Source organism: Sarcophilus harrisii, chromosome 4, assembly GCF_902635505.1.
Source record: "Sarcophilus harrisii chromosome 4, mSarHar1.11, whole genome shotgun sequence".
NCBI lineage: Eukaryota > Metazoa > Chordata > Mammalia > Dasyuromorphia > Dasyuridae > Sarcophilus > Sarcophilus harrisii.
The window spans coordinates 28,298,105-28,320,091 of record NC_045429.1 but is presented as its reverse complement, the minus strand read 5'-3'; the positions used below and the strand labels follow the sequence as shown (position 1 = coordinate 28,320,091).

Here is a 21,987-nt window from a genome sequence, read left to right as displayed (position 1 = left end):
AATTGCCCCTGGCCCTTCCATTGGGCTCCTTCCTGATGCCTTCCTGAGCACTATCACTACATGAGGCGCAAGATGGTATGATGGGATGGAGTGGGTGCTGGAGGGCTAGGAAGCCCCGAGTTCAAATCCAGCCACAGACACAAGTTGTGAGTCAATGGGCAAGTCATTTCTGTCTGAGTTTTTTTAAACTGAAAAATGAAATGGTTTACAGCACTTCTCTTAAGGTTGTGGTGAGGAGCAAAGGATACTACATCTGTTAGGTGCTCAGCAGTGTCTGGTACATAATGGCACTTAAGAGCTGCTTGATTTAAGTTCGAGGTAGCCCAAAGAAATGCTTGTTACTCTCACCAAATAAATTGGTTGCCCCAAAGACCATTACACATGGTGACTTGTGTAAAATTTCCTCCCTCCTTCCATTCAGTCCACATTTTCTTAGCACCCACTGTGTGTAGGGCTGGTGTTTAATGCTGGGGGTAGAAAAATGCCCTTACCCTGATGGCAATCATAGTCCTAATTTCAAGGATATTCTAGCTGGAAATGACCTTGCCTAGTGACTTATAAGGCCCAGGGAGGGAAAGTGGCTTAGCCCCTCTCACTCGGTTCCTAAGGAGAAACTTCAGGATGGGCAAACATAGGGAGGTAACTCCGGCTTCATCTTACTCTAACGGGCTTGGAAGATCAGACATGAGGATAGCTTTGATGGAAAGAGCTTCACGGGGGCCTCCAGGAAATTCAAGCTCTTTGGGAATTTGGAGGGGAAAATGCTCACTTCCAGCCAAGGAAACGGGGAGATCTTAGGCAGGAGTGGGCAATGGAGCTGAGCCTGGAGGCTCGGGCTCAGAAAATAACTCCATCAGGAACAGGTTGATTAGCGAGCAAGATGACCTTGACTGTCTTGTTTTCTCGGTGGCTGCCCCGGAGCCCGGGACTCTCGGACAGCTGGCTGCCGGGTTCTAAAATGAGGATGTGGGCAGCGGTAGAAAAGTCACAACCCATCAATCCCGTCCCCAATGGGGTGTGAGTCTCTTTGCTAAGATCTATGGCTGTGTCTGCCATCTCCAGCCCTTGCTGGACTTCTCATACATCATCTGCCTTTGCTCACTCACCCATGAGCTCAGGATGTGTCTTCAAGGAGCCCAGGCGGAGGGGACCCCCCCCTCCCCCCAGGACAAAGGCTCCCTGCACATGCAGCCCGCTCCCGACTTTTCGCCCTGATGTCACTGGGCTGGGATGTCAGTGATTCCTCGATCAGTGGGAAAGTCCTTGGCTTTGGGACCAAGATCATTCCATCAGAGGATCCAGAATCAGTGGTCATCTCACTTAGGAAACTGGGGCGCAGAGGGGGTCGTGATTGGGATGTGACTTGTCATTTAAACCCAGCCCCTACCCCGTCATTCTTTTCTCCTCATCTCTACAATGAACAAAGTGTATTTTCTCAAATACAGCAAAACAATGTATACTGGCTGACCACATTACGGCATGTGAACGTAACAGAGAACTATTGTATCGTAAGAGATAAGGAGAGAAATACGGTTTTGTTTGTTTTTGTTGAGTGACTTATAGAGGGTTACACAGCAAGTGTCTCAGGTCAAATTTGAACTCAGATCCTCCTGCCCCCCACTACCGATGCTCTAACTACTGCACCACCTAGCTGTCCCCTTGGGGAAATGATTTTAGAGAAATCTGGGAAGATTTTGTGGGAACTGAGGCAGGAAAGTGAACAGAACCAGAACAACATTGTAAAAAAAAAAAAAAAAAAAGTCACTTTGAAAGACTTAAGCTGATTAACTAAAAAACCAACCATGATTCCAGCAGACCCAAGATGAAAGATTTCTTGACAGAAAGATGGAGTAAAATGCAAAGGGGGACATGTATTTGTGGATATGATCTAGATGGAGATTTGTTTTGCTGGTCTATGTTTATTTGGTACAGGGCTCTTTTGGAGGGTGTGGCAGGGGGCATTGGGAAGGAGGTAGAAACATGTTTGATAATTGAAGAAATTAAATGGAATTTTAAAAATTAATTGAACATTAAACATGTTTGTATTTCCTTTCAAGCCTTTTCCCATTCTTTCCTGTTCTTTTTAATGTTGTTTTGATTCTTTTTAATTTCTTTCTTTCTTTCTTTCTTTTTTTTAAACAATTACTCACTCTGTTCTCTAATCCCCCAAATAAAGTTGAAAAGGCAGGTGGGAAAGTGCCTATTTGGGGCTATGTTAGAGAAAGCCTAGAGAGTGAGGAGTGGAATTCAGAGGAGGAATACATGGCCACCCGAGGCATTTTCCTTATAATAAGAGAAGGGGATTGTAGGGGAGGAGAGTGTTTCCTGTTTAAGCAGTCCATAAGGGGGGTGAACTTCCATGGTTGCTCTTTCCACTTTGCATAGGTTCAGCTAAGTCTTCTTGTTTCTTTGTATTCACCATATGCAGAAGATTCCACTTCATTTAGGTACCACAATCTGCTCAGAAATTCCCCGACTGAGGGGCACCAACTTTGTTTCCCATATTTTGGACATACCATCAAAAGTGCTGTGATAAATGGTGTATAGGGAGGCTTCGTTTTTGTCAATAGTCTCCTTGGAGTAATTGGAGGAATTTATGAGTCAAAGTGAGGATGTTTTAATGACTTTATCTGCATAATTCCAAAAAAGTCTCCAGAATGGTTATGTCAATTCAGTTCTACCCACGATGCATTAGTATGCTTTTTCCTCAAATAACATCCCCATCTTTTGCATCTTTCTCAAAGATGCAGGATTGGATTTTTAAAAAAATTTCTCTTAATAATGTGGAGAATCATTTCATATGGTTGAGTTTTCCATTCTTCTTTGGATAATTATCCATCCTTTGATTACTTATCCAGTAGGAAATGGCATTTGGATTTGTTAGTCGTCCACGTATTATGGAAAGCAAACTTTTGTCACAATATCTGATGCAAAGATTTTTTCTTCCCTTGAACTATTTTTCATTTTCCAGCTTTGTTGCTTGCTGTTAGGGGAGAAGAGTGTGATTCTAAAGTAAAAGACACTGATAAAATTAAAATTAAATTAAAATGAGTTACCAGAAAATGTCCTGGGCCAGCTACTTAACTGTTTACCTCAGTTTCCTCATCTGTAAAATTGTGGTAATGGCACCTACCCCCCAGGATTGTCATAGGATAAAATGCATATAAAAAGTCTTGCAAATTTTAACATGTTATATAAATGTTAAGTATTACAGTGCTCAGCACTCAGGCTCTCATCTGGGAGTTTGCGATAGGCTCCATCCAAGTGAAGGTCAGAGTCTACCAAAAAGGGAAATTAAGGGCGACGGGTTACATGCTGGCCCGAGTTACCTGCACCAAGGCAGGAGGGCTGGCTTCTGGTCCGGGCCTGGTCCTGACCCTGACAGTCACTCTCTCTTCTCCAGGCCGTTGCCCAGGCTGAAGCCGTGCGAGGTGTGTGCTGGGCTCCGGACAGGAACACTTGCATCTGGAACAGCTGCTTCTCCTCCTCCGTCCCCGGATGGGGAGCGCGCTCCTTCCCGAGGCAGCCCATTGTATTTTCGGACAACTGTCTTAGCTCGTGGCCAGGAACATCCTTGGGCCACTCGGGCCCCCTTACAAATACTTCTGTGATGGCCCAAAGTCCGTTCTGCTATTACGGATTTCTTGGCCCTTCACCCACTGCACGCGAGGGGCTGCACCTCCCGCCATGGGCGGTCACTTTCCTTCACCTGACCGAGAGCCCCCTGTCCAGCATCCCTCATCCCCTAAATCTCCAGTGGCTCACTGGCCCGGGAGCTTGGGAAGGCTGCGTTTGGCTTGCATTTCCTCATCTCTAAAGTAAGGCTCCAGCCTCTTCCCTTGGGCTGCTGTGAGGATCATGGGAGAACCCTGGCCCCAGCCATTCCCCCAGGGCCCTTTAACAAACTCGGTGCCACCGGCCCAAGACTCCTGCCAGTGTGTTCTTCCTCCTCCAGGGACCCGGAGGGGACCTGAGCTCGAGAGAGGGCCGATCCCTGCCAAGAGGAAGAACCCCGGAGGTACCAGCCCAGCCCGAGAACATCCCCGGTTGCTGCTGCCAACGGCGGTCACCCTCCCCTGGAGATCACCCCGACTGTTGGGGAGTCTTTCCTCGGCTGAGGAGAACTAAGCTGGGGGCAGCCCTCGGGAAGCAGGTTGCCAGTGAGACATCCCAGTCCCGGACCCTCAGACACTTCCTAGCTGTAGCCTGGGCAAGTCCCTCATTGCCCCGTTCTCTGAACTGTGGAGGATAGCGGCTTAGACCTCCGGGGGGGCCGCACCTCGTTTCTCAGCAAGCGCTAAAGCTCTAGTTATTGAAAGGCGCGACACTAATAACCGGATTGTGCTCAGGGCCCCAGAAGGCCCCCGGGACCCGGTCCCCATTACTACTTGGGCCGCTCAGAACCCCCCGGCTCCCGGAGCTTCCCCAAGCTCAAGGTGCTCGGTCCCTGTGATCCTCACAAGGCTTCCTGTCCCCTGGCTATCCCGGCTGCCCTTCAAGCACAGCAGGGACGTGTCCCCAGCTTTCAAGGCCCCCTGCTGCTCTGGTGACTTCTCGGACCCTTCAGCCGGTGGTTGGGGCCCACCCAGCCGGGAGACCACAGTGGAGGCGAGCTGGAGAGCCAGAAGTGGTTTTATTGCTTGCCCAGGATGGCGCCCACTGTCACGTGATGGGCCCCAAGCTGGTGGACATCATCCTGAGAGCGGGGCCGGGAGCCCCCGGGATATTACGGTGCCCCCGGGCCGCACAGAAAGACTACTTCTACAGGGCGGGGGAGCAGAGGGAGGCCCGCCAGGGTTTCCTCGGTGGGGGAGGGGCGTGCCCAGGGGCCGCTGCTTGCTGTCTCCACCAAGTGCCAGCCCTGGAGGTCACAAGAGGGCGCCCGGCCAAGCCCACACAGTGCCAGCTAAGTCATGCAGACCCTTGTGGATGAAAGGTGTCCGCCCCGGCCTGCATGAACGTGCCACAGGGAGGGCCCCGGGCACGGCCGCAGGGAGGCCCTCTCTCCTTCGACCATACAGGGACGACCAGCCTGGAGGGACTGCAGAGCCAACGCCGGCATGCAACCGCGGCCCGTTCTGGGAGAGGGATGTTAAGCCAAGGGTCCTCTGGGGTCACTGAGCCGGCTTCCAGCTGCTTCCCAAGGACAGCCCAAGGCCTCCAGGCCAAGCAGCTGGGCCAACTCTGGGATCCCCCTCCCCACCTGGGGAACACACTGAGGGAATTCAGCGCCTGGGTGAGTGAGTGTGTGTGTGTGTGTGTGTGTGTGTGTGAGTGTATGAGTGTGTGTACGAAGCACAATGTCCTCGGGCCCCTGTCCGCGACCACCACCCTCAGTACAATGGCCTCAGCTCTAGGCCGTGTCCGGTCCTCGCGAGGGCCTCAGCTCAGCTGCAAGCCCGCTCTGCTCCAGTTCTGCGATAACGGACATGTATTTGAACTCGTTGGGTCGGAGGTTAAAGGTCTCTACGAGGCCGTAGGTCTCCTGGCGGTCAGTGGCGTAGAAGAGCTGCACCTGGTTGGCGATGCACTGCGCTTCAGGGATTTTCTGAAAGGGAAGGACGCGGGGTTAAGGCCTCCCTCTCTGGCCGCAGCTCTGGCCTCAGGGGGCCCTCCGGGACTCCCCGGGCCTGGGAGGGCCACAAGGAGGAGGCGGCAGCCAGGGCAAACAGGGCCTGGGAGGGGGGAGGCCCGAGAGGAGAACCAACCCGCTTCTCCCCCAAACGCTGCACGACAGAGACAAAGCGCACGGCCAGAGGGGGGAGAAGCGATCCCGGCAGGCGGCCAGAGGAGGTGACGGGCGGCTGCTCGGGGCCTGGCCCCCAGAGAAGCCCCCTCCTCCCCTGCCCCACCCCCACGCCAGCCCACAGGCCCAGGCTCCCAGTGTTAACCACGAGCTCATCCATAGGGCCCTCGCCCTTCCTGCTGGTCTTGTTTTAAAACGCTCGTCTCCTGGGATGTGGTGGAGTGAGTGACAGGTCGGGAGCCGGAGGTCCTGGGTTCAAGTTCTGCCTCTGTCAGTTGCCCGTGTGACTTTGGGCAAGTCTGATATGTCCGCGACCCTTCTGCGCTGCGTGGGGGGCGGCCACCGCCGCACCCCGGCCCCCCCTCCCCCGCATGCTCTTGGGGCAGAGCCCCGCCCCCTCACATGGCTACAGTCAAACCCCCTGGGGACCCTCGGGGCAGCCTGTGGTAGGAGGCTCCATGTCCCCTATGGGCCCCCCACCGATGTGCCCCGAACAAAGACCCAGCGCCGCACAATGGGGGTGGCCTCGGAGACGAGGCAGACCCGAGGCTGCTCATTTAACGCCGGCCTCAGTCTGTGGGCACAGAGGAGGTCCTGGCAGCTCCTCCCGAGAGGCAGCGAGGTGTGGGGGGAGGCTGCCTGGGGGTCGCAGGGCCCTGGGCGGAACCGCAGCCCCCGCGCTCAGTCAGGGCCGGCCCAGCGGCTGCTCACCAGGAAAGTGGAGTCCATCTCTGCCGTCATGAGCACGATGCCCTTCTCCTCCTTGAGCTCAGGGAAGTGGTACAAGACGAGCTGGCTCGACGCCGCCTCCCCCCGAGTCTGTAACAAGAACGGCACCATCCAGGCCCAGGGTGTGGGACACCCCCAAAGGCTGCCCGAACCCCGGGAACGGCCCTTGGAGCGCCCGCTCCGTGCCAGCCGCATGTGCCCGAAGTGGGGGGGGGTGCAGGAAGCCCTTGTGGCAAGGAGCCACAAACGGGCAACGCAGACCTGCGGTCGCTGATGCACGACCCCCACAAGCGCTCTCTGTCCAAGCCCGTGAGCACTCCGAGGCAGAGGGTCAGGGAGGACCCCTGGAGGAGGAGGATGCGGGCATTTCAGAGGCTCCGCTCTGGGGCCCCCCTGCCTGTTTCTGAGAAGAGCCCCGCCTTCAGGGGCAGACACCCCAGCCACTGACCCCCCTCCCTCCCCATGAAGCCCCCTCTCCCTCCCCCCCCCCCCCCCCCCCCCCCCCCCCCCCCCCCATGGCTGGGAGCCCCGCCCTGGTGCTCACCTACCTGGATGTTTATCAGGGCAGTGAAGTGGAGCTCGGACCCTGACCATTGTCCCACAAAGAACTCGTAACCTTCCCTCCTGGGCAGCGCACACAGGAACTGCAGGAGGGAGCACAGGGCTGAGCCGGCGGGCAGCGGCCTCCCCCGAGGGCCTCTGCCCTTTCCCTCCTAACGCCTCCTAGTGCTGGTGCCTCCTGCGGGGAGTTCATCTCGTCTCCAGCTCATGGGCACACGGGGCTTTGCTTTCTTGCCCGATGAATGGGCGCCCCCTGGGGGCAGGGCCCGACTCTTGCCTTCCTTTTATCCCTGGCACCGGCGCAGTGTCGGGCACGTGCCAGGTACTCGATATTTGCCGACTGGCCCCCAGAGGCGGACCCGGGTCTGCGGGTCTCAGAGCTGGCTCTCTGGGCTCTTGGGGGCCAAGGAAAAGGTCCCTGCCTTGGGGAAAGGCTTTGCCCCTTCTGGGGGATTGGTCCCTCTGGCCGACCCCCCCCCCCCCCCCAGCCCCCCCCCCCCCCCCAGGCAGAGAGATGTGCTTACTGAGGGACACTTCTGGGCTCGGCTCCAGATCAAGTCGAACTTCTCTGCCTGCAGGTGGGAAACAAGGAAACCCTGACTGTCCAAGGGAAAACCGCGCCCTCCTCCCCAAAGTCACCCCTGCAACTCGCACCATCCCCGGGAAGCGGCTGCCAAGACCAGAGGAGCCGGGACAGAGCAGGCACCCGATGGGTGTCGGGGGCCCCCGGAGGCTCCGGCCCATCCCGCACTGCGGCCCTGCCTGCATCCACCACCTCGCCCTCCTCCAAGTGAGACCCCCTCCCCCGGGGCCAAGGCTGCCGGCCCCCCGACACCAGGAGACGGAGCCCACGCTCCCCCCGGGTTCTTGGGGAGGGTACAAGCTTCCATCAGCCTGCTGCCCTCCCAAGGCCTCCCCAAACATGGTACTTAGAACTGATGTCGAGCCCCGGGGGAGGCCTGGCTGGGCGTCTGCCTCCTGGCCCTGGACCCCCTGAGAAGCCCAGACCCTCACACACTGCACCTGGACACCTCTCCGAGCCCCGCCTGGGAACGGCCTCCCTCAGTATCAAAGGGGGTCCCCCAACATTCCAGCTGGGCCAGCCCCTGGGCTCCCCCTCCCAGAAGTCACTGGCAAGTCCGGCCTGAAGCCCCTTTACCTCCCCCAGCACCCCAAGAGCCCATGACCTCCCGGCTCCAGCATGTCAGAGAGCAAACCAACAGGACACCGGGAAGCCGAGGCAACCTTGGCCCCTGACACACGGAGAGGTCTCTGAGCTGGGGAAGGAGGAAGGGCATGAGGGCCCGGCCGAGCGAAGGGGCGCTCAGCTCAGCAGGAGCGGGAAGCCCCCTGAGGGATGGGTCCGGGCGTGGGAGCTCAGGGCCAGACGTCCCACAGCCCCTTCCTTCTTCCTCCCGAGCTACTTACTGGGATCACGGCGTAGATGGTATCTTTTGTAGCGAAATACTGCTGCCAAATCTGGGGAGAGAGGAGAAAGGCCGGAGGAGTCACAGGGGCCCCCGAGTCCTTGCCAGGGGAGGCCCCCGAGTCAGACTCACCACCGATGCTCCCGGGTCAGCACAGTTACAGCTCATGATGAGCAAAGCCCTTGGGCCTGAGGGAAGAAGGGGCGACAAGCTGGTCCCCAAGAGGGGACGTTCCAAGCAGGGCTTCGCTCCCCAGGGCAGAGGCTCGCTACTGGCACCCGCCCCCCCCGGCACTCAGAGCTCTAGAACCCGCTCCCAAGGATGGCATCAGCAGCAGCTGGGGAGGGCTGCTGGGCCCCCAGGGCAGTCTCCTCTCAAAAGGGCAAAGGTCTGAGGGAGAACAGGACTCTCTCCTTGATGGGAACTGTCCAGGCCCCGGCTTGGGTCTGGCCTCCGTGCGACACTCTCCCTTTTTTACTTAAATCTTTCCCAAGCAAGTCTAACAAAAGGAAGCATGTTAACATGGAACCTTCTAAGTCACCTGTACTTGCAGGATCCTTGTTACAGCTTCGTGACCCCCATTTCTGAGACCCAGCTTTGCTGGACACAGAGCATGAACAAGGCAGCAGTGGCCGCTGAGGCTGAGGTGGAGGCCAGGCTGGGAGGGCTCTGAATGCCAGATCAAAGACTCTGGTCGTTACTACTGCTCCTCCTCCTCCTCTTCCTCCTAGAACTCTTCCTCCTCCTACTGGTACTGCTCCTCCTCCTAGTATTCCTCCTCCTCCTCTTCCTAGTAATGTCCTCCTCTTCCTCCCAGTACTGCTTCTCCTCCTTCTCCTGGTAGTGCTCCTCCTCCTCCTAGTACTGCTTCTCCTCCTCCCTAGTACTCCTCCTCTTAGCACTCCTCCTCCTCCTTCTCCTAGTACTGCTCCTCCTCCTAGTACTGCTCCTCCTTCTCCTGGTACTGCTCCTCCTCCTCCTAGTACTGCTGCTCCTCCTCCTGGTACTCCTCCTCCTAGCACTCCTCCTCCTCAGTACTTCTCCTCCTCCTCCTAGCTAGCCTCTGTACACCATTTTAAAGCATGCAGATACTTCTCGGACATCATCGCTGGCCCCCCTGAGGCCGGCAGGCAGGAGTTTGTGTTACTAAGACAGAGAGAAGTGACCTGCCCGGGTGGCGCGGCCAGTCAGTGTCTGAGGGGCAGCTGAGCCCAGGCCCGGGGTCCTCCCCCCCCAGTTCCACAGTATTCCAGGTCCCCAATAAGCTGAGCAGTGCCGGAGCAGGCCCGGGACAGACTGGGAGAGGGGCTTCTGCAAGGCTGCCTGGGCCTGCAGCTGGAACGTGGCGGCTGGGGGTGGGCAGGGATCCTGCCCTGAAGCTGAGAAGGGAGAAGAAACCCCAAAGACAGGCTGTGGGATTAGCTGGTGGGGGGCAGACATCGCAAGACCAGGGATTCTTCCCCCCCCCCCCCCCGGGGGGCCCCCCGGGGCCCCCCCCCCCCCCCCCCCCCGCCCCCCCCGGCGGGGCTGGGGGTGCCCCCAGGGGGGGGGGAGGGGAGATGCGCTACCTGCCGGATTTCTTCTCCAGTTTTATCTTTCACCATCTCGAGGTTGAAGAATGAGCTGAGCGTCTGAAATGGGAAACGAGGGTGGTCAAGAGGAAGGACCCCCCCTCCCCCAGCTCCAGATTCTGGTTGGGAAGGAAGGGCCACTCCTTTCCCAGAGCCATCCCCGGGGGAAGCTCAGAATCCTGTCCCGGCCCAGGGAAGGCCCCTGCCGAGGCCCAGGTAACCAGGAGGCCGGGAGGGCTCCTGCCAGGCCTGTCACCGAGGCTTTGGGGCTCAGTCTTGCCTGGGGAGGGGCTGGGAGTGAGGTACAAGGGGGGCTGGAGAAAGTCCGGGCTCCCAGCTACGGACCTGCAGCGCTGGGCGGGACATGGAGGCTGGGGGACCCCTCTGGGGATGCCCCCGGATCCCCTCTGACGGATGCGTAAAAGAATCAGAGGAAGTGAATGCTGAACATTGGTCCGAATGAAGTGACAGCCGAGGGGCTCACAGACGCCCTGAGATGCGTCCACACTCCCACGAACCCCAGGTTCGCGACCCTTCATCGTTTTATAGACAAGGTGCCGAGGTGCCGAGGGGACCTCTGGCCTCCATTTCCTCAGAAGGAACTTCGGCTGCTCTTCTTTTTCCCTTCTGGCCCCGGGGTCTGGGAGTAGCCAAGTGACCCCCAAGTGACTCCAGCCCTCTGCACCCTCGGGTTCTGCTCTCCCCTCCTCCCAGGACCAATGGGAGCTGCTCCGGGAGACGGAGTGTCAGGGAGGCGTCTGACTGACGGGATCTGCCCCCGGGGGGGAGGGGAACCCACTGAGACGGGGACGTCGATCCTCTGGGTGGGGAAGGAAGGAGCCCCCCCCCCCCCATCCCGGACCCCAGACCTACCTTCTTTAGTGAATCCTCTCTGTGAAGACTGCTTCCCCAGGGCCTCCTACTGAAAGAAATCAGTCACTTGGTCTCGGCTTTACCGGAAGGAAAGGAGCGGTCAGGGAGCTCCCTGTGAGCAAGCGAACCCTCACAGCCCCCTGCCCCTCGCCACGTCTCCATCCACTTAGCGCTGCCATTCTGAGTCTTTCCCTGATCATCCTTGGTAAGCGGCCGCCTGAGCAACAGCGGCTTTTCCTGAGCCTGCTCGGGGCCTGGGGATCAGGAGATAAATGTCCCCCAGAACCCCGAGCCCACTCTGCTCTGGTTCCCCCGGCTGGGCCAGAACCGCAGGGAGTTGGGAGGGGGTGGTGAGGGGATGAGGCAGGGATGCTGGGGGTCCCGGGTACTGGGCAAAGAAGCCTGCCGGGAGACCAAGGAGCAACGCGCGCCGCCGAGGGAGGAGCCCACAAGGTGGTACAGCCTGGCCTGGCAAGGACCGCCTCACCCTGGCAGAGGCCTGGAGTCCTTCGGTTCCAGGGCCGAGAGTGGAGGCTGGGCCAGGGATGCAGCCCCCACCACACCCTGCAGAGCCCCGGGGGAGTGCCCGCATGTCCAGGCCCTGCCACAGGGCAGCAGCCACAGCACAGCTCGCTTGCCTTCTGCTCCACACACTTGATAAAGTCGGCTTGCTTGGAGTGTCCCACGGGCTGCTTGCGCAGCTCATGCCGCTTCTCCAGGCGGGACTCGAAGGCCGTGGGGTCGGACCTGTGGGAGGGGAGGGAGGACGGGGTTGGCTGTTTCGCCCCCTGCGGGGTCCGGCAAGGGGTGGGGGAGAAAAGGCCTCCGACTGCGCAGCCCAGGGCCGGCGGGGCTCAGTGACAGAACCCTAATCCGGCCGCAGCCGCTGCCCAGCTGTGACCTTGTGCCTCGGTTTCCCCAAATGTAAAAGGGGCTTCTCGTAGCAGGCCCTCGCAGGCCGCTCTGGAGGCTGGTGTTTGTAAGGGAGCCCCCGTTCTTCCCTTCCCAGGGGCACGGAGCTGGCTTCCAGGGCAGGAGGTTCGGGCTCTGGGGCAAGCTTCCTGTGGGGGCCAAACACTGGGCTCTGTGACCCAGGCCAGGCGAGCATGTGCCCGTCCATGGGAGCCTCTGCCTTCTCCAACCTCAGCCAGCCAGCACTTGCTAATCACCTGCTGTATACTTGGCATCATCAGGCTACAGGGACACAGAATTCCGACCCAAGCCAGCCAGCCAGCATTTATTAGTCACCTACTATATGCCTGGCATTGTGAGGCTACGGCGCTGAATTCTGAGCCCGGGTTAGAGGATTGGGGGCCATCCAGCCTCCCTTTACAGACGGGCAAACTAGACCAGCACGTTTTCTGCCCGGCCGAAGGCACAGGAAGTGAGTGCGGGGAGCCTGGAGGCCGGGGGACGTGGGGACCCGGAGCCAAGGCTGCGGGACGGCGGAATCCCAGCGGCGGGTCAGGATTCGAACTCGCCCCTCTAGGTTCCCACTGCGCAGTAGCAGGGGCTCGCGCCCCCTCGTTCCCGCCCCTCGGCACCTGCGCAGTCAGGGGGAGGCGCATCCTCGTTCCCGCCCCTCGGCACCTGCGCAGTCAGGGGGAGGCGCCCCCTCGTTCCCGCCCCTCGGCACCTGCGCCGTCAGGGGGAGGCGCCCCCTCGTTCCCGCCCCTCGGCACCTGCGCAGTCAGGGGGAGGCGCCCCCTCGTTCCCGCCCCTCGGCACCTGCGCAGTCAGGGGGAGGCGCATCCTCGTTCCCGCCCCTCGGCACCTGCGCAGTCAGGGGAGGCGCCCTCGTTCCCGCCCCTCGGCACCTGGCGGCAGTCAGGGGAGGCGCCCCCGTTCCCGCCCTCGGCACCGGCAGCAGGAGGCGCCCCCTCGTTCCCGGCCCCTCGGCACCTGCGCAGTCAGGGAGGGCCCCTCGTTCCCGCCCCTCGGCACCTGCGCAGTCAGGGGAGGCGCATCCTCGTTCCTGCCCTCGGCACCTGCGCAGTCAGGGGGAGGCGCCCCCTCGTTCCCGCCCCTCGGCACCTGCGCAGTCAGGGGGAGGCGCCCCCTCGTTCCCGCCCCTCGGCACCTGCGCAGTCAGGGGGAGGCGCCCCCTCGTTCCCGCCCCTCGGCACCTGCGCAGTCAGGGGGAGGCGCCCCCTCGTTCCCGCCCCTCGGCACCTGCGCAGTCAGGGGGAGGCGCATCCTCGTTCCCGCCCCTCGGCACCTGCGCAATGACAGGCTCTGGTCTCATTCATTAGCGGGAGAAGCTCCGCCTCCTCCTTGCCCCACCCCGCCCTTCCGCACCTGCGCAGTTGCTGGATCTTGTCCCGGTACTTGTCGTAGTAGGGGTTGGTCTCGAGCTCGGCCTCGCCGCTCCCGGCGCCCCGGCGCACGGAGAAAAGCCGCAGCTGCTCGGTCCCCACCAGGCCTAGGCCGAGGCCCGGGCTCAGAGCGCGGCTGCGCACGGCGCACAGGCCCCGGTAGAGGCCGGCCACCTGCAGCACGGCTGGGCCCGCGCCTCCCGCTGCCATGGCAGCCATGGCCGCCGCCATAGTTTTTTCCTCCTCGTCCTCCACCTGTGCGCCCGCCCCCGCAGTTGCTTCCGCCGCCGCCGCTTCCGCCGCCGCCGCCGCGCGCCCTTCCATCCCCCTCCCCTGGCGCCGCTGCTTCCGCCCCGCCCCCGCGTCCAAGGTTCCGCCGTCGCAACGTTCCTGCCTAACGGGCGGGGCCTCTTCTGCGCAGCCTCGAGAGGGGCGGGGCCTTCGGGGATGCTCCGAACCGGGGCGACACCTGTAGAATGAGAGCTCTAGGCCGGCTCCCGGCCCCCGAAGAGTCTTTCCACGAAGGGGGGGGGGGGGGCTCTCTGCCTGTCGAGGCAACCCATTCCCGTTGCGATGCCGCCCCGCCCTCGCTCTCCCCCGGGCCGTTTGCCCCGTGGGGTCCGAGGACCCGCAGCTGGTGTAGGGCCCGGGTTTGGATCCTGCCCTGACCTCTGGCCTCGTGGGAGCGGAGCCTGTTTCTAACGCAGACTAAATCCGCGCGCATCGATTAAGCGCCGACGGGCACCGCAGGACGCAGGGGATACAGAGAGGGGCAAAGCGGGGTCCCTGCCCCCCCGGGGGCCCGGCCTGACGGATCCCGCCCGGGGGATTGCGTCCGAGACGGGGGCGGGGCTGGGGAGGGAATAAGCCTGTCCCCGCGGCCCGCGGCCCGCTCTAAGCTGGGCCAGAAGCGGAGGCCCGCGGCGTCCTTCTCACAGCCGAGGAAACCGAGGCCCAGGAGCCTTCTCAGGGGCCCGGGGAAGCCCCTGGCTGGCCCCGCTAAGCCGGGAGGCTTCGTCTGCCATGTTTCTCGTTGGTTTTCCTCAGGGCCCTTGTGGCCTCCTTCCAGCCTCTACTTTAGTTCGGGGCTTGGCCCTGCCCGGACCCACTCTCCCGGGGAGCTCCGAGGCGGGGAACCAAACAGCCACACTTAAAGATGGAGCGCGGGGGCGCCAGGAAGGCTGCTGCGCTCCCAGACTCCCCAGCGCGGGGAAATGGCAGCTGTGGGGAGCACAGCTTCAGGAAATGGCGAGGGAGACTGGGTGATCGTAGGAGAAGCGCGCGCGCGGGCCCCGCTGAAACCCGGATGGAAGCTCACTTGTCCCTCCGCTTATCCTGGAAGCGGCCTGTGGTGTGAAGGGCCTTGCTCGAGGGGGTGGGGAGGGACGTGGAGCCCCGGATGGATGTCTCCGGGGGCTGCCCCGGCCCTGCCCTCAGGGCTGCCCCATCCTCTAGAATGTTCGGGTTCTGGCACCTGGCAACCTTGGGGAGCAATAATGCGGGGGTTCTGGCCTTGCTGGAGGAGGGCGGGACAGAGGGCCTTCCCTAGGAGAGCCTCCTGAGGCTGCCCGGCGCCACCAGCCTCTGCCCTTATGGACTCCCGAGGAGAACGGCTGAGCATCCCTGGTGGTAGGTGCCTCTTGTCTCCTCCCGCTGCCTCCAGGGCCGGCTCCGGTGGGGCCACAATCTGGCCAGGGCTCTGGAGAACGGGGGCTGGCGACTTTGCGCGGCCCTCCCCCACTCCTGTCCCACTCCCCCGCATGCCACGGCCCCTCCCCCACTCCTGTCCGACTCCCCCGCATGCCACGGCCCCTCCCTGATGTCGGGGCGCTCTCTGAGAACGGAGGACAAACGGCAGTCAGAGGAGAGCAGGGCCCTGGCACGGGCCCAGTAGGAGACATCTGAGGGGTGGGAGGGAGGGGGCAGCAGCCGGGGGCCAGAGTCTCTCCTCAAGTGGGGATTGTGCTTCCCTGTGAGTTTCGGTGGGGGGGGGGGCTTGCGGTGGTCAGGTGGGAGGGATGCTTCCATCTCGGGCGCTGGTTAACGTGCCCCCTATTATTTCCTTTCCCAAGTCTGGCTCCCACTATACTTTGGGGTCTTGGGGCTGTGCTCTGTGGCTACTGGCGGCTGCATGGTCTTTCTCCACTGGAGGAAGAAGGTTCGAAGGGAAGAGCAGGCTCAGGAGTGGGTGGAGGTGATGCAGGCGGCCACCTTCACCTACAGCCCCCTCCTCTACTGGATCAACAAGCGTCGGCAGTACGGCATGAACACCGGAGTCAAGGTGGACCTTCCAGTGGCCAGCCCCCAGCCCGAGGTCCCCAAGCCCCTGACTAGCATCCCGGAAGGAAAGAGTGACGCGCCCCAAGCCAGATTCCTCATGTGCCCGGCCTCTGCGCCGCCCTTGGTCTGCTACCCCACCCCAGCGCCCCACAACCCCGTCTTTCAGGAGGTGGCCTTTGCCCCTTCTCTGGGCAACGTGCCCCCCATGGTGAACCACTCGGCCTCTTACCCTTTCGCTGCTTGCCCTCAGAGGAGTGTCCAGTTTCATTCTCTGCCAGCTCTGGCCCATCGGGACTATTGCTTCAACCCTAAGGGCCTGGCCTATGAGCTATGATGTAGGCATGGGGAGGGGTGTGGGGCAGGGGCCCCGGGGGGCCCAGTGGCCTGCTTTGGACTCACACCCATGCAATGATCTTTTTTCTTAAAGTTCGTGGCCTCTGTCTTCTCAATCGCCTTAGTTGTCCATCCCCAGCCAAATCACCTTCGGCAAACAAGTCTGATATTAGACTTTTAAAATAAAATGTTAAAAACAAACCCAACCCGCTGGTCTTGGAGATGGAGGGTGGGCTGAGGGCCGCGGCAAACAAAAGGAGCTGAGCCTGGGACCACGCCTAAATCGTCATTTGCCCAGTCACAGCGATGACAGATGCGGGAGGCAGCGTCCCTCATCTCGGGTTGAGGGGCAGCCACGGCTACTTCCTTCCCTTCTGGGCCTGTTTCCTTGTCAAAAGAACCAGGGCTTGGGTTGGTTCTGCAATCTCCAACTTCCCTTCTGGCTCTGAATCTCATGCTCCCAGGGTACCCCGATACAACGGGCCCAAGCTTCTCCAAGTCATCCTGTTACTGAGACCACTTGTGACCACTTTTCCCCAGGGGAATATGGCTTCTTCCCCAAGTAGTCAGGTTCAGCAGGTCAGCACCCCAAAATACAGACCCAAATGCCTGGGTCTTCAGACCCAAATCACCTGCTTCTCTCATCCTTTCAATACATACTAACTTAGGGTGAAGAGGAGGATTCACTCGAGGCTTCAGCTGCAATAATAATCATACAACAAAGTTTAACCCTTAAATCTTGGAAAGTTCTTTCCCAGTGGCTGACTGGGAAGGAAGGAAGTGGAGGCAACTCTTATTTTGCCCACTTAGCAAAAGGAGAGAGACAGAGACAGACAGACACACAGACAGATAGGTGTGAGAACCATGACTCTCTCCCAAGCCCCTGGGAAACCTCTCCACACTCTCAGGCCTGGCTGCAGATTGTCCTTAATTGTCCCTTCCCAGCCCAAGCTGCCCAAACTCCTCTGCCAAGGTGCTGGGCCACTTCCCCACTTTATTTCTCACGTGGTGCTTCTGTTCCACCCATCTCGCCCCCCTCCCAACCCCATCTCCCAGAAGGAAGCCTTTTCCTCTCTGCTGTACCCCTCAACCCACCTCAATAAGCTTCAATCACAGACACAATCAGAAAAAAAGAGGAAATGTTTTATTTAGAGAAATTCAAACTTGTTACATGTTAAAGTGCAAAGCTTCTCTCAGGGATGGGGACCCAGGCTACTCCACAGGCAGAAGACATCCAGCCCCTCTCTGGGTGTGGACCAATCGGGTCCCAGGACAGGACAGATCCACCTGTTGCCTCAGGATGAGACAGTGACAAGGTAGATAACCAAGGACAAGATGGCTAATGCTCTACCAAATGTAGTTCCAACAGGAGAGTAAGGGAGCATCTCAAGGTGAAGGGTGGGAGAGACAGAGAGAGACGGGTCAGGGGGAGAAGAGAGAAAGGGAGAGAGATGGAGAAATAGGGGGAGAGAAAGGGAGATTCAGAGATAGACAAAGAGACAGAAATTAGGAGGGAGAGAAGAGGGACAAAGGAGCGATGGGGGAGTTCAGCTCCTGATTCAGTCCTTAGGCACAGATGCTCTGACCCTGGACTGGGAGGGGCTAAATCACAACTAATGAAGAAGGGATCCTCTCTCCCTTAGGGTCTCATTACACCTCCCTCTGATGCCCCGTCCCAACCTCTCCTCACTCCGAAGATTGGAAGCTGCCGGCCAGTTTTGGGAAAGAACCTGGGGAGCTCCCTGGCCAACCCCCGTCCCCACAACCGGGTCCAAAAGCAAGAAACAGCCCCAGGAGTTAGAGCGGGAGCCACAGAGAGCAGGCAAAATGACTGGGGAGCCCGGCGGGGTTGGCTGCACGGGGCCAGAGAAAGCCATCCCTTGAGGGCCATCCTATGCTGCTGGGCCTGGAGGAGGTGGTCACTCGGGCCTTGGGTGCCCAGGCAGCACCGCCAGTCAGTGCGTTGTGCTTCAGGGAGTCAGGCAGGTGATTCGACCCTGGGACCCCTGGGAGTTGGCCAGCAAAGACAGACTCACGACCTGGCTGGCCCTGGCCTAGCCCATGCCAATGGGATTCCTCCTGGGTAAGCGCCTGAGCCAAACTCAAGAAGAAACGCACTTTTAAACTAAAACAGCCCAAAGGCTCTCCAAGATCTCCGAACTGCTCTGAAGCCTTAGCTGTTTCATGGAAATCAATTTTCAAAAAAAAAAAAATTCAAACCAAAAAAAACTCTCACAGGCGTAGACATAAGCCTCACTGGACAATATATACAGCTCTTAAGAGTGGTCAGTTTTATTGCTAGAATTTTATTTGGTTGTTAGAGTATTCATAGGGACAGGTGTACCAAAGAGGGTCACAGGCAAGGCCAGGACAGTGGTCAGCGGATCACGTCCCCCTGCTGGGAAATGATGTGGCCGGAAGGGGGATGCAGGGAGTAGCCTCCGTCGCACAGACCGGACACATTCCCGGGGCACTGGCCCGCCTGTCCCCAGCCGACCTTTACCTGCCTCGACAGGGGCTTTGTGAATCTAACTTAAGGATCGCGCCAAAGAACAGCCCCCACCCAAGCAGGGGCAATGCTTTACTGCCAGGCTGCCAAGGGGCCAACACCCAAACCCTCTAAATAAAGGCATTTGCCCCACGACTTCTCCGGTCTCCCTGTCCCCACAGATGACTCTGCAGATGCTTCCTCCTCAGATGCTTCGGGACGTGGCAGATGCGGCTGGAACTGACTGCCCCAAACACCTACCACCAGCCCCACTGGGGGGGAAGAAGGAAAGCTATTGCACTTGCTAAGATTCCGGGGGTTTCTGGCCTCTTGTCTCATGCAAGGGCCCGGCACGTCTGACATTTCATTTTCACTTTGTTGCCCATGGAAACCTCCCGGGGGAGGCTCTGACACTGGCCGCCGGCAGATGAGAGGTGGCCCGCCCCCCAGAATGGCCCCAATGACCAGGCAGAGACCACCCAGAGGGGATGAGTCTGTGTCCATCCCATTGGCGGGAGGAGGGGGCAGGCAGGGAGGGGAAGGCAACATCTCAGGAAGAGGAGAAGCCACAAAAGGTGGGCTCCAGGGTTTCACACCATCCTTTCCTGCAAACACTTTAGCTAAGCTCAACAACCTGAAGAGCCTCCAACGAGGTTGGAGGGGCCCACAAGGCCCTTTTTCTGACCCGTTGGTCAGGATGGGGATGGGAGCAGGGTGACAGCTTAGTGAGAAAACCCCGGGGAGGCAGCAGCTCTCCCGCCTGGGTCCTGCACGAAGGGTCTGGACACTAGTGGCCGATTCAGAACCGTTTTCTCACGTCTCCCCAGTGCACATAATTCCCCATTCAATGTCAATTACTGACAAATGCTTGGAAAAGGCCTCTCTCGGACAGAAAAAGACAAGATTTTTCTGGGTTTCTATAAAGTGCAGCTAATTTAAGGCAAATTTATGTAAAATAGAAAATAGGGGTTTCTCTCTATGTACACCGTGTTCAGTTTAAAGACATGGTCTTGCCTCTCGAGAGGGACCGGAGTTAGGAGGACTCTCTGGATTGGCGGGCGTTTCAAAAGCGACGTTCCTGTGGGTGCCCTGAAAGCAGTTACTTTCCAGAAGGAAATGTTCTCCTCTTTAAAAAAATAACCGTTATCTAGACTCTCCAAATGAGGAGTGCTATGCAGCTTTCAAGATGTGGGGACTGCTGGGCTGAGGGAGGGCTGACGCGGCAGGCGATGGCTAGCTGAAGACCGGGGCTGGGCTCCCAATTCTAGTTCTGCTCCATGTGCTCAATGCCTAAAGCCAGTCTCAGCTCTGGAAAGGAGTATGTCCCGTCTCTGTCCACATCAAACTCTGCCATGCTCTGGGCAGATGGGAGGGCAGAGCCAAGCAGGTTCCAGAGATCCTGGTAGGACAGCTTTCCCTCAGGCCCCTGGCCCGTCCTTTGGAACAAATCCAGGAGATCTGTTAAAATAAGGCACTCAGTTATGATTGGTTCATTTCTGGGCAAACTGCGGGGGGGCGGGGGGCCTGTATGGCTCCTGCTGTTTCACAGCAGAGAAGTGGGGGCTGTCGGCCAGGGCGCCCCCCCCCTTGCCAAAGCCTCACCAAAGGGGGTGGGGGGACACCAGAGCTCCCAATTCTTCACACTGGCCCCCGAGGATGGGGATGCAGGGTTCTACGTTCCCCTTGGCTCACAGTGTCAGTCACTGGCTAAGGTTTGGAGCCGAGACGGTTTGGTGGAGGTGACAGGGACAGTATGGCTGCCTTCTTCCCCCTCTGGGCCCTCGGACTAACTCCCTCCCCTGGAGGCTTTCCTATCTGCCTTGATCCCAAGGGGAGGAAGAAAGCTGCTGGGTCCCCTCAGATGCTGCCAGTGGGACCCTAGGCAAGGCCCCTAATCCACCTGCCTCAGTCCCCTCATGTGTAAAATGGAAGAACACCTACCTCACTCACAGGGTTGCTGTGGGGGTCAAAGCAAATATATGTAAAGCTTTTCGTGCCCCGCCCCCCCAGTTGCTCCAGCCTGGCAGGCAGAAGGGTCAGGGAAGGGGCCCAATGATTCTTAAACGAATCCCACTTCACTCCCGATCTCAATGCAAAGTGAGGATGTGGGTCCAGGGTCCTTCTCTGGAAGCGCGGGCCCACTGCCCGCTGGCACAGCAAGAGCAGGGAGCCCCATCCAAAAGACCAAGCACCCTGGGTGGGCTGGCCCCACATGACACAACTGGGAGCAATGGGAGGACACTGGAGGGAGCGAGTCCCCTGACACGGAGCGTCTTCCAGAGGCCGCAGCTCCCTTAGATCCCCAACGCTGATGAGGCCAGCGCAGAGCTGACCTTCTTACCCACACTCATCAACAACTGGGGTGACCCCCCTTGCATGTTCCCCCTTTTTATCCCTGTCTGCCCAGCAGGAGGCTCTCCCCACTGGGCTGGCGGTTGTAGGCTTGACATCTGCCCCGGGGGGGGCGGGGGCGGGACCACTCCTGAGCTCCGTCCCCTGCACTGCGTACACAGAGAGGTCTCCCGGGCCTGGCTGCCCAGCCCCCTTTGCCCACCGGTGAGTCCTTTCCTGGATCTCTAGGGACAGATCGAGATCATCTCCGTCCACTGTGTCACCCAGCCCCCACTCCTGCCTCTTTTGTGGTGTCTTTTCCTAGACCGGAGGTTCCCAGGGGGGGCAGGGACTGGGGCTTTTTGCTTCTGTGGGTGTACCTAGCACTTAGCACAAAGCCCAGCATGGAAAAAAACTTTTAAAATGCCAACTGCCCGCCAGCTAAGTGGTAACACAAAAGACTTATATGCCTGATGCAATGGGAGTAACTGTAGTCTCACACTTGGGTCCCTCCCAAGGCAAGGGGAAGACAGGGAGGTCCAGCTAAAGAGCAGCTGTTCTGAAAAGGACCTGGGGATCAGAGTGGGCCACAAGCTCAGGGAGGTACCAGGATGGGGCAGCTTTGAAGCTCGGGGGATCCTGGGCTGTATCAAGAGCCACGTGGTGGTGAGGAGCTCCTCTGCTGTCCTGGGCAGGGCTCTGGAGGACCGCATCCTCTTCTGGGCAACACGGTTTGGGAAGGACACTGATTGGCTGGAGTGTCCTGAGGAGGAGGAAGGGGCCTCAGAGGCCGCCCAGCATCCACCGAAAGCTTCCGCAGCAGCAGAATTTGATCCCGGGTGCTCTGATGTCCGAGCCAAGCTCTTTCCACTGAACCACGCTGCCCCTCAGCGGGCAGAATGGGAATGAGGAGCGGGTTAAAGGCCTTAGAGGAAGTTCCTTAACTCACAGTGAGAGCTTCCAGAGGTAGCAGTTCCCTCGGCCTACAGGCCCCTGAGCCAGCTCTGAGGCTCCAAGGAGCTCCAAGGAGTCAGGGTTGGGAGTCCCAAAGTGGATCTGAATCCAGGTCCTCTGCCAGGAGTGTTCCAAGGCTCCCCTGAGATCCCTTCACAGACCCCTGACCAACTGCAAAGGGCAGTTTCAGCCGCCCCACACACACTCTCTGCCCTCGCCCTTACCCCCACTCACCTGCCAGGCTGGAAATTTCTGGGATGACAGGTTTCAGGTGTTTAGCCGCCTCTACCTGGTTTCCAAGGGATCGTGGGGAAATTCTGGGGAACGTCGCTGGCTCTGAAGCAGCACTCTGCTTTTTCTCTGTAACACACACAGGAGG

At 59.4% G+C, this 21,987-nt stretch overlaps 3 protein-coding genes across 10 annotated transcripts in view; 1 reads left to right on the top strand and 2 right to left on the bottom strand.

Annotated features, from left to right (window-relative positions):
- Window positions 1-4,614: 4,614 nt before the first annotated feature.
- On the bottom strand, window positions 4,615-13,605 carry ATPAF1 (ATP synthase mitochondrial F1 complex assembly factor 1). Its single transcript, XM_031969181.1, is given in 9 exon segments — window positions 4,615-5,548; window positions 6,458-6,565; window positions 7,024-7,119; window positions 7,561-7,608; window positions 8,465-8,515; window positions 10,032-10,098; window positions 10,910-10,956; window positions 11,546-11,654; window positions 13,206-13,605. Coding segments are annotated over 9 exon segments (1,062 nt in total). The 5' UTR covers window positions 13,547-13,605; the 3' UTR covers window positions 4,615-5,353.
- Window positions 13,606-14,533: 928 nt separating this feature from the next.
- Window positions 14,534-16,036, top strand: TEX38 (testis expressed 38). Of its 2 annotated transcripts, none has more exons than XM_003767175.4 (2): window positions 14,534-14,851; window positions 15,295-16,036. In XM_003767175.4, exons 1-2 carry the CDS (start codon window positions 14,815-14,817, stop codon window positions 15,834-15,836), a joined length of 579 nt encoding a protein of 192 aa, XP_003767223.1. In that variant the 5' UTR covers window positions 14,534-14,814; the 3' UTR covers window positions 15,837-16,036. The 2 variants fall into 2 exon arrangements, with proteins under 2 accessions (XP_003767223.1, XP_031825040.1); XM_031969180.1 differs by lacking the exon at window positions 14,534-14,851 and adding an exon at window positions 14,859-15,194.
- A 921-nt stretch (window positions 16,037-16,957) lies between these two features.
- Window positions 16,958-21,987, bottom strand: part of EFCAB14 (EF-hand calcium binding domain 14) — a 31,059-nt gene continuing 26,029 nt past the window's right edge. For all 7 annotated transcript variants that reach the window (XM_031969173.1, XM_031969174.1, XM_031969176.1 and 4 more), the window contains 2 exons: window positions 21,843-21,968; window positions 16,958-19,781 (listed from right to left, as the gene is read on the bottom strand). In XM_031969173.1, coding sequence (XP_031825033.1) covers window positions 19,588-19,781; window positions 21,843-21,968 — 320 coding nt within the window. In that variant the 3' untranslated portion in view covers window positions 16,958-19,587. The remainder of the gene's footprint in view (window positions 19,782-21,842; window positions 21,969-21,987) is intronic.